The 15,349-nt window shown below is 46.5% G+C and overlaps 1 protein-coding gene across 1 annotated transcript in view; it reads right to left on the minus strand.

The window, feature by feature from the left end:
- The window catches only part of PTK7 (protein tyrosine kinase 7 (inactive)), a 110,571-nt gene extending 96,472 nt beyond the window's left edge, over positions 1–14,099 (minus strand). Inside the window, exon 1 of the mRNA XM_083604978.1 lies at positions 13,815–14,099. Coding sequence (XP_083461104.1) covers positions 13,815–13,860 — 46 coding nt within the window. The 5' untranslated portion in view covers positions 13,861–14,099. The remainder of the gene's footprint in view (positions 1–13,814) is intronic.
- Positions 14,100–15,349: the final 1,250 nt, after the last annotated feature.

The following is a 15,349-nucleotide window of genomic DNA, read 5'->3' on the forward strand; positions in this document are numbered from 1 at the left end:
CTCAAAAGTAGCCCCAAAGAGTTCACTGGGATTACTTCAAGCATACACTGGATTGCAGCCTTAATTCTCTTTGGCACTTCAAAAGTTTAAGTTCTTTTGATTGTTCACTACATAAACTTGTAGAAATGACTTGTACAGGGCCAATGCCGCTGAAATGCAACCCCTAGCAATATTTGTATAAATGTTTAATGCTCATTTGCATACCAGAAGAGACTGGTGGCAATAAAAAGTGTTTCCAGAACAGAGGGTCACCTCTATACCTAAAAACTGCAGACTTTGCATTCAGCCGTGCCCAGGGCCAAAATAAATACCAGGCACTAAGCACATCCAACATACTATGTTGACGCTGCCTAGGAATCTGAGATATTTACATGACCCCTTCATGTAAACCGAAAGCATTTCTGTAGCCCTATCAACCTAGGAAGCTGCCCTATAAAGGAAGACCAAAACCAAACATGGTCTACTCCAATTGACAACCATTTCAGATAGGTCTCATGCAAACTTGCTTGGGGCCAAAGCAAAATAACAAGTTGTGTTTTTTTCCAACGTGCAATTTTTATTTTCCTTGCAGTGGGAAGCATGAATCTGTACAGGATCACGGTTCCTATGTTATTCTTCAAGTTAGCTGCTGCCTATGATATCTGAACTTCAGCTTCAGAGGTAAAGGGTCTTGTTTATACCTGCTGACTTGAGATCCATTGATTCCCCCACCCCATAGGCTATATGGGTTTCAACCGTTTATTGCAGCTAGTATTTATTGCAAGTTGTTTCTTGGCTGATCAGAAGGTGCAGACTTTCCTGAATGCATTATCTCTGCACCTGTCACTACTAATATATCATTTATGCAGCACCAAAAGCGTACTTAGCTGCTGCTATAAAGGACGCAGTGGCGTGTGGTGAATTTTGTTTTGTAGGGGAACAGATAGGGCCAGAGGTAAATGAATATGGGGAAAGCAAAATGTCACTTAGAGAAGGATCTGAAATATTTTTCTTGAAGCTTGAATTTGTTTTATTCTGGATTGTTTTCTCTGATGTTTGAATGGTGTTGTAAACTGCTTTGGGATTGGTTCTTTAAAATATAAAGCAGAAATGAAATTATTATTTTCATTATTAATACATTTTCATTGGGGGGGAATAGTGCCTAGACATTCTGTTGTGGTGACCATAACCTAGGTTTAAGGTGCCATTTGTCAATTAGCTTATACAGTCATACCTGTCAGGAGCGCAGCCTACACTCGAGTAGGACTCGAGTAGGCCCAGCCTACACTCGAGTAGGACTCAAGTCTACACTTGAGTAGGACTCAAGTAGCCTACACTCAAGTAGGAATTACATACATCAAAACATACACCGTCATGTGATAGACAACAATCCCATGACTGCAATCAAGGAGCAGGAATTCTAACAGTACCTTGGTTGCCGAACGTCTTGGAACTCGTATGTTTTGGCTCCCAAACAATCGAAAGCCAGAAGTGAGTGTTCCGGTTTTCGAACGATTTTCGGAATCTTGCTCGGCTTCTGACTGGCTGCAGAACGCTCCTGCAGCCAATCGGAAGCCGCGCCTTGGTTTTCGAATGGTTCCGATCGACTCCCGGAACGCATTCTGTTAGAGAACCAAGGTACGACTGCGTATCTGAATCTCTTAACTCTGCTTAGCAGGAGTGTTCACGAATACAAGGAAGCCGTCTTCAAGAAGCAACCTACGCTACGAAGTACATTGCAAACTACTCTCCTCACTGGAGAGGAACACAGAGCCTGTTCCTCTACATTTCAACCCTGTCTTGAACAGAAGTGACTCTTGGGAGTAGTCCAACTCCCCTGAAGGGAACCTGCTGTTCTCACATCAGTTCACCGTCTTGTCGGCCAAGAGACTCCAGAGATGTGCACCTGCCAAACAATGTTATTGCAATTTATTTGGTGCTTTCAGCACTTCAGAAAGGGCTACCTTATTGCGTTTTAGGAAGCAGGTGGCATATGCTAACACAATGGCCTTGAGATGTTCTATTAATCAAGGGCAAAATACAACTGGGGCACGAGGGGAGCAAGGTTTGGTCCTGTCACAAGCCATATCCTTGGAGTCTGTCTCTTTGATTTTGATGCACAACTTGCAGCCGCCAGACCGACTGCTTGGCTTGTGAATTCTGCCAGCCTCGCTGCAGAGGAAAAGTGCTCAAAGTACGACTTGTCAGGTTGACAGAAACGGAATGATTGCCTCTCGAAAATGAGAGACGCTGTGATGGTAGAACGTTGTTTCACTTGGCCTAGGAATACAGAATTCTTGGTTCTTAAGTGTCCAAGGACTGAAGTTCTGCAACCCCATGGCAAACTCCATCTAAAACCAGCTGCTCTAAGCCATGGCATGGCTTTTGCACTTTGCTTAATACGCCTGAAGTCCTAGCATACTTAGCTCTCAACTCTCAGGAAGTAGTACAAGCACGATGTAGGTAGTCCACGAACATTTCTGCCTTTGCTTCGAAGAGAGATAAGCTAAGCTAAGGAGCAGTGAGGTTGCAAAGGTTAGTAACTCTTCCCAAAATCATCATCATCATCATTTATGATAAGAGTAGGAGAAGCTTTGTGGCCACCTTGCAAGAGCTGAATCACAGACTCTCCCTATTTATCATGAACTACTCATCACTAATTGATGCTACCAACATTCGGGACATATTAGATTGACGTGTGACTGGAAGAGAATTGGTGCAATTATCCATTGCAAGCTAAGCCCTTCTCCCATTTTCACTTTTCCATCTGAAATTGTGTTGCTGTGGTTGTTTTAAAAAATATCCTGGTTCAGATTACTTTTGAACACCTACCAAGACAAAAATGATAAACAGTTTCAATGGAAAGTGTGTTTGTGTGTGTGTGTGTAAGCAGTAGGTCAGCTTCATGTTTTTCCACCCCCTGCCATTCTGCATGTGAAGTCCCTCACAGCCTCTGCAAGCTATCTTAGCTGCACGTCTTCCTCTCCTTCAACTGTAGTCTACTAGCAGTCACACTCCATCAAACTACAACAAACGGCGGGGGGGGGGGGGGCTCGGTTATCAGCCCTGCTGATAAACCTGCTCCATTTGGGTTCCCCATCAAACTATTTCCATTCAAGCTGGGAATTGTGAGGACCACCAGGTAACTGAGCTTGTTTTCCTCATCCCTCCTCATCCCTCCTCACCCCCTTTTCCTTTTGTGTTGTCCCTTTCAGGTTACAAAACAAGCACGGAAACAAAAGGACTTCTCCACATGAATCAGTAATCTAGTACTAGAGACAGGCTATCGCCTCTCCGATCAAAATGCTCAAGGAGATCTTGAGAAGGCAAATGAAACTGAGGAATCAACTGAAAGAGGAGGCATTGTAGTAACAGAATGTTTCAACGACTTCCGACGATGCCTCTTGCTCGGTCTAGATACAGGACAGAGAAGGGTGTGTGACTGTGTGCAGAAAATAGCCCAGTGTACAAAAGTAGTATTTGCTGCCCTGCCCACTTTTGCCTCTGGCCCTGCTATTGCCATGTGGCCCTTGGAAAGTTGCCCAGAATGGGAATGCGGCTTTTGGGCTGACCTAGGAATTAAAACAAGGAGTTCCTGGGCAGATTCCTAGGGTAGATTAAGTTTGTTCCTTAGAAGGGAATGTCATCCCCTGGGATTCAGTTTACCCAAGAACTACCCTAACCAGATTTCAGCAATTACTGAGTCAGAAGGATTAGTGAATGACTACGGGGGTGGAAAGCATCATTGTTTAGCCAGGAGAGAAGGATCTGGCTATCTACCTGGAAAGAGTAACTTAAACCACAAACCTGAGAAGCGGAAGTTATGTATTAACAAGGTTATTGTCCATCCTGTTCAATGGGAATCAAGTGAAACTAAGTGATCCAACCCAACAGCTTTCTTCCTAGCGCAATATAATCTATTGGGGGAGGGGGTCAAAAGGGGGGGTTGCTTATAAAAAGAATTTTAATCTATGACATAAAGACTTCTTGCAAATAGCCTGCATAGAGAACACTGAGATGTCAAGGAGATAAAGAACTGCACCACTTTTAGAAGACAGCTGAAGGCAGCCCTGTATCGGGAAGTTTTTAGTGTTTGACATCTTGTTATGATGCTTTTATATGTGTCGGAAGCCACCCAGAATAACTTACACCCAGATGGGCGGGTGTACTGGTAGTAGCAGCAGTAGTAATAATAATAATGATTATGATGATGATGTTTTAAGTCATATTCTCTGCTCATTAAGTCACTGAAGGGGGAAAAACACATTGTTCCTTTTAGGTAAATCTTATTTTCTCAAGACTCCGCTTAGACCTGCTGACAATCTCTCTGCTAATTAGCAGAAACAAAAGGTGCATTTGTGCAAACTGCTTCTTAACTAGCCTGGTTCCCCCCCCCCCAGTCAGATAACAAGCAGTGCCCAAACACAGCTTTTTAAAATGCGGAAAGGAGCAGAGCTGCAGCTCTGAATTATCGGTTCTTAGGGCACAAAAGGCCCTTCCCACAGACACATCCAGCATTGCTAAAGTGCAGCCTTGTGGTATAAACAGAGCTGAAAGCGACAAACATTTCATTAAACCGAGCGGACGAGAATGCACATTCCAGTCAAGACGCTTTGCGAAAACAGGAGAGCTTTCAAAAGTGTTCATTAGGGTGCCAAAGAAAACACAGCACTCTGCATCGGTGTGTGGGAAAAGAGCCATTTGTGAATATCGGCAACCTACAAGCTGCCTGAACTACTGGCAGGTATGACAGACTCCCATCGCCCCATGGCCAAAAAGAGTCTGGGGGGGGGCTGGGGGAGAAGAATCTGGGACTGTTAGCAAGAGGCAAAGAGAAGTTCCTACCCTCTGGCATCTAACAATAGAGGCACGCAACCTTACTTATGTAATCCTGGTGTAAAAGCACCACCCTCCTATGGGTTAAGTGCCCACAAGGTAACTACTCTCAAAATGCACTTAAAGAGTCATGTTTCCAGCATTCCTTTCCCTCCTGTGGTTATGCAGAGAGTAACAGGATGAATGAGAGGGCCAGAGGAAAAGCATGAGAATGGGCTGCAGTGAGGTAAGTCTGCAAGGAGGCAAAACCTGGAAGCGGGGGAAAAGCGGCAGCAGCAGTCTGGCAGAACTGTTCTCTTTCCTTTTTAAGATCCCAGTCCAGTCGGCAGCTGGCTGATCCTAGAACCCTAGAACCGTAAAGTGGGAAGGGACCCCGACGGTCAACTAGTGCAGGGATGTCCAACAGGTTGACCAGTCAATCGCGGGCTCCTTTTCCTGGCCCCATCCTCCATTCGTGCATGATCGCTAGAACGGAAGATGGAGTTTTCACTGTGAGGCTGGTTTTTTTCCTTAGTGATCTTTTATCTATTGGTGAGCAACTTTCCTCCTTTGATGAATTCTGACATTTTCCTTCCCATTTTTAGTATCCCCCTGTTTTATTTACAACACCCCCCCAAAAAAACCTGGACTTTTCTCCCTAAAAAAAAGCTCAGCAACTTTGACCCAAACCCCTCAAAAAAGGAGTACATCACTGCCAGTTTTTTATTCACAGTCTCTTGGGAGCTGGACATTCCTGATCTAGTGTAATGCAGGAATCCTGCCCATAGCCGTCCCCGGGTGGGCTTGAACCGCCAACCTTCTGATTAACAGCCAGACGCATGGACTCGTCGTGCCACTAGGGGCAACAGCTATGAAATTAGAAAGGCATTCTACAGAGAATGCTGCTGAGTAGTCCACACTTTGTGGTGTCTGGAAACCATTCTGCTAACAAGAGCTCCCAATCTTTGAGAAGAGTCAAATCCAATGGGTAGCAGCTTGGACCAGCAGAATCCTTGCAGGGTATGCATCTATCCTATACTGCCTTGCACTGTCAAGCATGCACAGGAATGCCAACTCTTCCCCTTCAGGCATAGCAAATCCTGCAAAATCACACCCCATGGTCATTGACTTTAATGGACGCTGAAAAACCAGCTGACTAAAATGCCCAATGAAAATATATTGTTAGCAACCAAGCGCCACACATTTCCCGAACAGACTCCATGTATACACATCCCCTAGCAGCCAAGGCTGTGTACACACACCCCCCCCAGTTCTCATACCCATAACAGCACCAGTCAGCCTTTTAGATGCAAAGATTAAATTCTGCTTCTTCTTTCCTGTCCCAGACAAGCAAGTGGCTCAAGCCGTCCGGTTGTGCTTTCCCAAAATATTCAAAGCTTAGATTTTGATTAGCATTCCATTTAAGGGGAATTTTCGTTTGTGGCTCAGCCACTAAAAACACGGCTTTATATACTTTTAATGACCAAAGATGGTGCACTGATTATGCAACCTGAGGACATATAAAAAAATAAGAGCCTGCTGGATCAGGCCAGTAGCCTATCTAGTCCAGATTCCCATTCTCATAATAGTAAAAGTAAAGGGACCCCTGACCATTAGGTCCAGTCGTGACCGACTCTGGGGTTGCGGCATTCATCTCACTTTATTGGCCAAGGGAGCCGACGTACAGCTTCTGGGTCATGTGGCCAGCATGACTAAGCCGCTTCTGGCGAACCAGAGCAGCGCATGGAAACGCCGTTTACCTTCCCGCCGGAGCGGTACCTATTTATCTACTTGCACTTTGACATGCTTTCGAACTGCTAGGTTGGCAGGAGCAGGGACTGAGCAACGGGAGCTCACCCCGTCGCGGGGATTCGAACCACCGACCTTCTGATCAGCAAGTCCTGGGCTCTGTGGTTTAACCCACAGCGCCACCCGCGTCCCTTATTCTCATAATAGCCAGCCGGATAACTAGCAGAACCTGAGGACAACACTCCCTCCCCACTTGTGATTCCCAGCCTTTGGCATTTACAGGTATACCATGTCTGACAATGGAGGTAAGATGTATTAAATGCGGCTAGTAGCCACCAAAAACTTATCTGCCTTATCTTCTCCTAAAGCCATCTGAGTTGGTAGGCATATATATGGACTCTTGTTTTCCTGTGCAAAGGAAAAAAAAGGAAAACTAGGAGACCATTCGGAGAGTTCTCTGCACAACCACAGGCCCAAAAGTAAGTAGCTGAAGGGGGTTTTGTTTTTGTTTTTTAAGAACATCTGGTTTATTAAAAATGACCTTTCTGCTTTTGCCTCCATTTATTTAACTGGGGTGCTAACTTTCAAGGCCAATGGTACTTTGATCACTCGAGCAGGCAGAATGTGGAGCGAAGTGGGAGTGAAGGCAAAAGTGAAGAGGGTGCCTGGGATGCAGCAGAAACACCGAAATAGCAGGCAGCAAAGGAAGGAAGGGAAGAGGAGACCAAAACTGAACAAGGCTCAGGAAGACTGTACAATAGGAACAAAACAGCAACGGGACCCAAAAATTGTTTTTTATACTTTTGCAGATTAAAAAAAAACCGGGGTGGTAATGTCCATTCAACAATATTGGCGCATAAAAAAGCATGCATGCATTTTATGGAGAAGTATTCCTCCTCCCCGCCCTTTGCAATTTACAGAATGAGAGTGGCTTTAAAGTAAGAACTATGCAGAATCTAACACTGAGGAGGAGCGCTTCCTAACAGCTTTGATTCCCTGCTCCCAGGCTTCATGTCCTTCTTGACCCAAGAAAGCAAGCTAAACGGAATGAGCACTACTTGGATGAAACTTGGAGAAACGGGTATCATCTGCTTTGAATCTAAGTTGTTTCGCTGATGCCCCACTGCCAATGTAGTCAAAACCAAGACATCCATTCACATGTAACTCTAGGGGTAGTAAACATGGACCCCTCCAAATATCGTGGACCACAACTCCCATTATATCTGACTAACCCATGAAGGATGATGAATGCCCTGGTTCCATGCTTGAAGGCAGTTTATGCTTCTGAATACCAGTTTCAGGAAACCACAGGAGGGAAGAGTGCTCTTGCGCTCAGGTCCTGCTTGGGCAAGCATGGCCAAACGTGGCCCTCCAGCTGTTTGGGGACTACAATTCTCATCATCCCTGACCATTGGTCCTATTAGCTAGGGATGGTGGGAGTTGTAGTCCCAAAACAGCTGGAGGGCTAAGTTTGGCCATGCCTGTGCTTGGAGGTTTCTCAAAGGGTTGGCCACTGTGAGAACAGGATGCTGGACTAAGATTGGTTGTTCCTAGGTTCAATGGGCATGCTGGCTGGAGCTGATGGGATTTGTAGTCCAAAACATCTGAAGGGCACCACAATGGCTGTTGGGTCCCTGGACATATTTCCCTTGCATGTTTCGCTTTAAATACTTTGGGGTTTTGTTTTTGTTTTAAAAAAGCAGAGCAGGATGAGGACACTTTTGAGACATCCCCCACCTCCTCCTCCATCATCAAGCCACACAAAGGACTGCAAGGAAGGGTTTGTCATCAAGATAGTGTGAAAAGGGGGAGGATTAGATCTCTCATTCAGCTCAAAGTATGACCTTTATCACAGACATCTGCAGGGCTACTCCTAATATAGTTGCTTCTTTGAGAGGGCAGAGCATTCAAAACTCACACTTGCTGAATGCCTCACAGGTGGGCAAACAATAGCTTTATTTGCTTGTAATAAGATCCACCCTTGCAGAGCTACACTCAGCCATGCTCAGGGGCAATCAATACCCAAGAGCTGCACTAGCCCTTTGAACTTTATGAAGGCGACAAATTTTTAACATCTTGTACATTATTCTTCTATGGACTCCTTTTCATGGGCCATTATTTGCTACCTACGGATTGTAAGCATCATGTACGTGGCATGTAGCACACTGTACACAGCAGATTTTAAAATAATTCACTTGCTGAAAAGGTGAGGATGTTGCCTGGGTATGAGCTTGCATTTTTCTGGACCGCAGATCCCTTTTCTGTGAAAAGCACTGGAAGTGGAAGCTAAAATGTTTGGTCTGGCATTAATGCATGAATCAGCAGTGAAGGCAGAAAACAAAGGGGACACCTTTTCCGTTTTTTACAGTAACACGTAAAGCTTGAAAGAAAAGATGGGGGAAAACTGGAACCTAAAAGAGATGAAAAATCCACAAAGTTATGTATTGTAGCCCAAGGTTTGTTAATTAGTACATAACAAAGTTCAAATGAAACGTGGGAATTTTTCCAGACTTCATACCTAGGTGAACAAAGCAATGCTAGGCAAGGAATGTGGTATTCTACTACTGACTAGGCACACAAGCCAGGCCTCAGCTCTGCATCCCCCTGCAGATGTTACCTCCGGTGTTAAGGGTAGCATAAGGGCTGCTTTTACAACTTAACAGCTACCTTACTTCAAAGGCTTCTTCCATTCCATCCAGCAAGCCCACATTGCTGCCCTGTAATTTCAACTAATCACACCAGCTTCATTTTCATGCATTTCCACCCTCCTTTCATGGGTTATTCTTGTACTTGTGCTTACTTGCCCTTGGCATCTATTTTGAGGAACGGCTTAATATTTAAGCACTTCAGAAATGTAATGCGTTCAGCCGCATGGTGCATTTTCGGCATCTACTGGAAATAATGTAAATATCAAGTCCTAAAGCGGCAACCCAGACGCAGTAGGCGGCTGTTAACATTTTCCCGTTTAAAGATTTAGAAAGATGAAGCACACCCGTCAGGGAAGTTAGGGAGTGCTGCAGGCGTCCTGTATTTTACAAGAAATAACTGGGCTTTTGTGATCAGTTTCAGATGTATTGAACTTGCATTCAACTAGATCAGGGTTTCCCAAACTTGGGTCTCCGGTTGTTTTTGAACTACAACTCCCATCATCCCTAGTTAGCAGGACCAGCGGTCAGGGATGATGGGAACTGTAGTGCAACAACAGCTGGAGACCCATGTTTGGGAAACCCTGAACTAGATGCTCTCCTCTGCTATATATGGAGAAAATAGATGGACACTTTTCTAGCCTATCAGGCCCTTGCACTGGATTCAGGCGAACATAAGGCATTCATGCGATTGCACTCAAAAGGTGGTCACATTTGTTTTCAAGAAAGCTTACTCCAGGTAGGTGTGCATAGCCCGCAGCCTATGTTGGATGATCTCGGATCCTCCTGGAATCCATGATACAAGTTGGTTATAACTTAAGTCCCACCGAGTTAAACTGGACTCAAGTTCAACAGCGCAAATCTAATCAACTTCTTGTTGTTATGTCCCTTCCATGCAGATGCTCCTCAAGATGGCCAATTCTCACTGCTGATCCCCCATAGAATGGTAAGAGTTGGAAGGGACCATGAGGGTCATCTAGCCCAACCCCCTACAATACGGGGGTTCAAAACTCTTAATGATTGGGAATTATTGATATTTGGGTTGTCACCAACTTCTGCCTGCACAATAGGACTTCCTTCCCATCTGCTCCAGAGAGGCAGATGATAATAATAAGACTGGGGATGAAGAGAGGAGAGGGAAGTCATTGTGCTATCAGGACACTTCTGCTGGATACAACCCTTAGGAATTACAAGAGCCCTCTGCCATCAGAAATATAAGAATCCCAAAAAGGGTGATGAATGAGACTATGAACAGGAAATCAAAGTTCTCAACATTTCTGCCTACAGGTTCTTCCCACCCAATATTCCAAGTGCAACTTCAGTGCTCCAGAAAATCTTCAATGTGGGGTTCCGCAGGGCTGAATCCTACCCCCTGCGTTGTTTAACATCTACATGAAACCGCTGGGTGGGGCTATCGGGAGGTTTGGAGTACGTTGTCAAGAGTATGCTGATGGCACTCAGCTCTATTTCTCCTTTACATCTGCAGGTGAGGCAGTCGAAGTGCTGGACCAGTGTCTTGCCTCGGTTAACGGACTGGACGAGAGCCAACAAACTGAAGCTCAATCCAGATACGACTAAGGCACTGTTAGTGGGTGGTTCCCTAGACTGGATGGGTGGGAGATTGCCTGCTCTTGATGGGGTTACACTTCTCTGAAGGAGCAGAGGTTCATAGCTTGGGGGTACTCCTGGATCCTTTGCTGTCACGCAAGGCTCAGGTGACCTCAGTGGCCCAGAGTGGCTTCCATCAGCTTTGGCTGGTGGCCCAGCTATGCCCCTATCTGGACAGGAATAGCCTAACTACTGTTGTCTATGCTCTGTTAACCTCAAGGTTAGATTACTGCAATGCAGTATATGTAGGGCTGCCTCTGAAGGCAGTTCAGAAACTTCAGCTAGTGCAGAATTCTGCAGCCAGGTTGCTCACCGGAGCAAGGCGGTCTGAGCATATTACACCGATCCTGGTCCAGCTGCACTGGCTACCAATTAGTTTCCAGGTCCAATTCAAAGTGCTGGTTTTGACCTATAAATCCTTAAACAGCTCATGACCGCAATACCTCAAGGACCGCCTCTTTCCATATGAACATACATGGACCCTGAGATCATCTCCGGAGGTCCGGAGGGTGGCACCACGAGAATGGGCCTTCTTTGCAGTGGCTCCCCATCTGTGGAATCTTTCCCCAGGGAAATTCGTCTGTACCTTCATTATACACCTTTGGGTGCAAGGCAAAAATTTTCCTTTTTAACCAGGCCTTTGGTTGATTTGATTGACATCCTGTGCCCTTTTAAAATGTGGGGGTTTGGGGGGGGTGGACATTGGGTGGTTGTTTTTATTTTGATTATGTATTTCGTGTTTTTATATTTTGATTTTATTTTGTGAACCGCCCTGAGACCTCCAGGTATAAGGCGGTATATGAAGTCAATAAATAATGGATAATAATCTAAGTAAGAGGGCAATTCTTCCTCAATTCCAAAATAGCCTACAGTTGACCTTGCAGTAGAGCAGTTTTTGGGGATGCAGAGGGGGATGGGTAGAAACTGAAAGTCCCGTTGTGCAAGCAGATTTCCACTGTGCCAGAAGGCAGACATAAATAGATGCCACTCTGTGTATATATAGATATATTGAGATTAATTTTAAATTCAGAATGAGATTTCCCACCATTTTAGGTATAATATCCTGAAAATTGAATATTGCACATGCACAAGTTATGGAACTTCTAACACAACAGCCTGCATGGTATTTTGCATCATAAGAGTACTCTGGGAACCATCTATGAAAAGCATTAATTGAACAACACTGGTAAGAAAAGCTGAAAAATACTTTCCACTGTGAAAATTCTACATTTTTTACCACCTCAAATGTACCAACTTTATGCAACTCTCTCTTGTGTGGCAGCACAACATATGAGCAAGCATTTCTATTGTTCTTTGGAAGGAAAATGTGACTGGTAAAAACAGTAATAGGTTATCTCGTCTTATTTTGCACGCACTATACCAACTAATTCATCATCACGTGAAGCAGAAAGGTAGGGCTCCATTAGATTATCCTCTCCAAGATCTAAATTGCTGCAAGAACTTTCTCTGACTTGTAATATCAAAGAACTGCAACGGGACGTTGTCTCTGCAGTTGCACAACATGCCAAATATTGATTCAACATACCTTTCTGCTTGTGCAAATTATATATGGGTTCAATCCCTAACATAGAGAGACTTCACCCATAATCAGGTTCATGACCTGATGTCAACACTAGGAATAAGTCATTGCATTTATCAGCCAAGTACGTGGGAGAGCAAGTGCTTCTCTAATAAAAATTGTTCTGAAGAGTTTGTTGACGACTGAATTAAAGTAATCATTTTTTTGCTGTAACGAGGTTCAACAGCTAGGTCTGCAAAGCAGTTACTGGAACTTTAATATTCAAGGACATTTGTTCTTGCAAACATAGTAACACGAAAACTTCTGTGTTGTCTCCATTAGTCTGAGAACTAGACAGTCGATAAATTCAGGATGCATTCCCCAAATCTGCAGTGCCACCCAAATCCAACAGATTCATTCTGAAGTTTGAGCCCTACAGCTTTTGTCCTGGCGATTAGGCTGAAGCTTATCAGAATGGCCCTAGTTGTTTCAAACTCTCGTTAATGGAGGCGGCTGCAAACCAGAGTTCTGCAAAGCTCCGGGATCCTGCGGACCTCTTACCGAGGTTTAAAGCAGTCCAACAAAGGGCACAACCTCCTGCAATTCTCCCTCGTTGTGACCAACCTGTGAAGAAACTAAACCAACTACCTTCCTACAAAAGCCCTTCCTTGCGCTCATGGAGAAGCCAAACAACCTAGGTCGCAGACGGGACAGGAATGTAATTTTAAGCTCCTCTGAAGACGCCAACTAGCGCCTGCTTCCCAAAAAGAAGAGCCATTGGGGAGGAAATAAAAAGTATTGGCGTGTCTTCCCCTCGTTCCTCCAGCCAGCCAAAGCTCTCCCAACCCCTCTCTCCCCGCTCCTTGGAGCAGTTTTCAAACCAGCACGTTAGAGGCAGCCAGGAGGAGGGAGGAGGAGGAGAGACGTTGCCTGGCTCCCTGCTCGGGCAAGATCCCGCTGTTCAGTCTGAATGGCACCGAGCAATTGCTGGGCTCGCGTCTAATGAGGGAGGGAAGGAGGGAGAAGGGGAAGGAGGGGGAAACGCGCCCTGTTGCGGCGGGTGCAAAACCAAGGAGACGGGCCGAGGGATGGGAAGCGCTTCGGAGACCAAGAGGGGCTTTGAATGGCTGAAGAGGGAGAGAGAAAGCGCGCGGCCGCTTCGCAGCTCCCCTTCCGACGCCTCACGGGCGGACACAAAGAAGCCCCGCGCGGAAAGGCAGGCGCCCGCTCGCCCGCCCTTCCACACACACCCGCGAGCGGCACGGCTCGCACTTTCTGGCACGCGTTCTTCAGGGAAGACGCGCAGCTCGCCTCTCCACACAAACACACCAGGGTCCAAGGCAATGCGTAAAAGCGCGCTACTCGCGCAAAATGGGAAGGAAGGAAGGAGCCCCGCGCGGGGTAGCCGGGCGATGCATCCTCCCGGCCTCCAAGGCGGGCGGAGAAGGGCTCCCTCTCTCTCTCTCTCTCTCTCCCCACACCCTACCCCACCCACTCACCGAGAAGCAGGAGGAGCCGGAGCCCCCTCGCCATCTCCGCAGCCATCTCGCGCTCGCCTCGGCGTCGCCCTTCTGCTGCGCCCCGCTGGCCACCTCCGGCCCTCGCTCGCTCGCTCTCACTCCATGCCGCTCGCAGAAAAAGAGCAGCTCAGGCTGCGGCGGGACTCTCTTCGCCCAGGCCGGCCCAGCCGCCCAACCCAGCCCCGCTCCGCCCCTCGCACACCCGGGACAAGGAGGAGCTTCCGGCCCCGGGAGGAGCAATCCCGCTCCCTGCAAGGCAGGCCGGAACCCACCGACCCTCCCACCCCACCGCGCTCCTCTCCCAAGTTACCTGCCCGGCTGCCGAGCGACCCCTGCCGGGCTTGGAGGCGCTTTTGTCGGGCAGGGAGGCTCGAGGCGCGCGCTCACCTCTCGGCGCTCCGAAGGTGTCCCAGGTTCTCTCGCGCCGACTTTGAGAAGCAGCCCCGTGTTCGTCTTTCCCCATTCCAGATACCTGGAAGCCACAAAGAGGAGGTGTTCGTGGTTGCCTTGGTGCCTTGGCCAACACAGAACTGGTTTTTGGACATCAGCGTGATAAATACAGTTTGACGATGGGTCCCAAAATCTTTCCTGTGGCTGATCTTCAAACTACAGTGGTACCTCGGGTTACATATGCTTCAGGTTACAGACTCTGCTAACCCAGAAATAGTGAAAACAAAAAAAAAATTTCCTTCCAGTAGCACCTTAAAGACCAACTAAGTTAGTTCTTGGTATGAGCTTTCGTGTGCATGCACACTTCTTCAGGTATCTGCACACGAAAGCTTCAGGTATCTGCACAAGAACTAACTTAGTTGGTCTTTAAGGTGCTACTGGAAGGAAAAAAAATTTTTTGTTTTGACTATGGCAGACCAACACGGCTACCTATCTGTAACCAGAAATAGTGCTGCAGGTTAAGAACTTTGCTTCAGGTTAAGAAGAGTTTCAGGTTAAGAACGGACCTCTGGAACGAATTAAGTACTTAACCCGAGGTACCACTGTATTATTATTAAATTTGTAGACCACCCTTCACATATAAAAGCTTCCGGGGCTCCAATTCTGTCTCCTCTTTTCCAAGCTAAAAATACCCAGCTCCTTCAAACGTTCCCCATAAGGCTTTGCTTGGGCAGATTCCAACTAAAGTGTTTAATCAATGCAAGGATTTCTGCTTCCGCAACAGAACTTCTCCCCACCCCACCATAAGCAGCCAGCACCCTACACAAATTGTGCTAGAGGGTTTGGTGAATCCCCAGAATTGTAGCGTTGGAAGGGACCCCAAGGGTCATCTAGTCCAACCCCCTGCAATGCAGGAATCTCAATGTGGCTGATTCTCAGTGGCTAGATTCTGCCTCTGCTGCTGAAGGCAGTTTGGCTCTGCATAGCAGTTGCTGGGAATCACAAGTGGTGAGAGGGCTGCTTTTCTGCTCAGGTCCTGGTTTTGGGCTTCCCAAAGGCATCTTGCGTGAGAACAGGATGCTGAAATAGATGTGCCAATGGCCCAAAGCAGCAGGCTCATCTTA

Source organism: Podarcis filfolensis (assembly GCF_964270895.1).
Source record: "Podarcis filfolensis genome assembly, chromosome: 3".
Taxonomy (NCBI): domain Eukaryota; kingdom Metazoa; phylum Chordata; class Lepidosauria; order Squamata; family Lacertidae; genus Podarcis; species Podarcis filfolensis.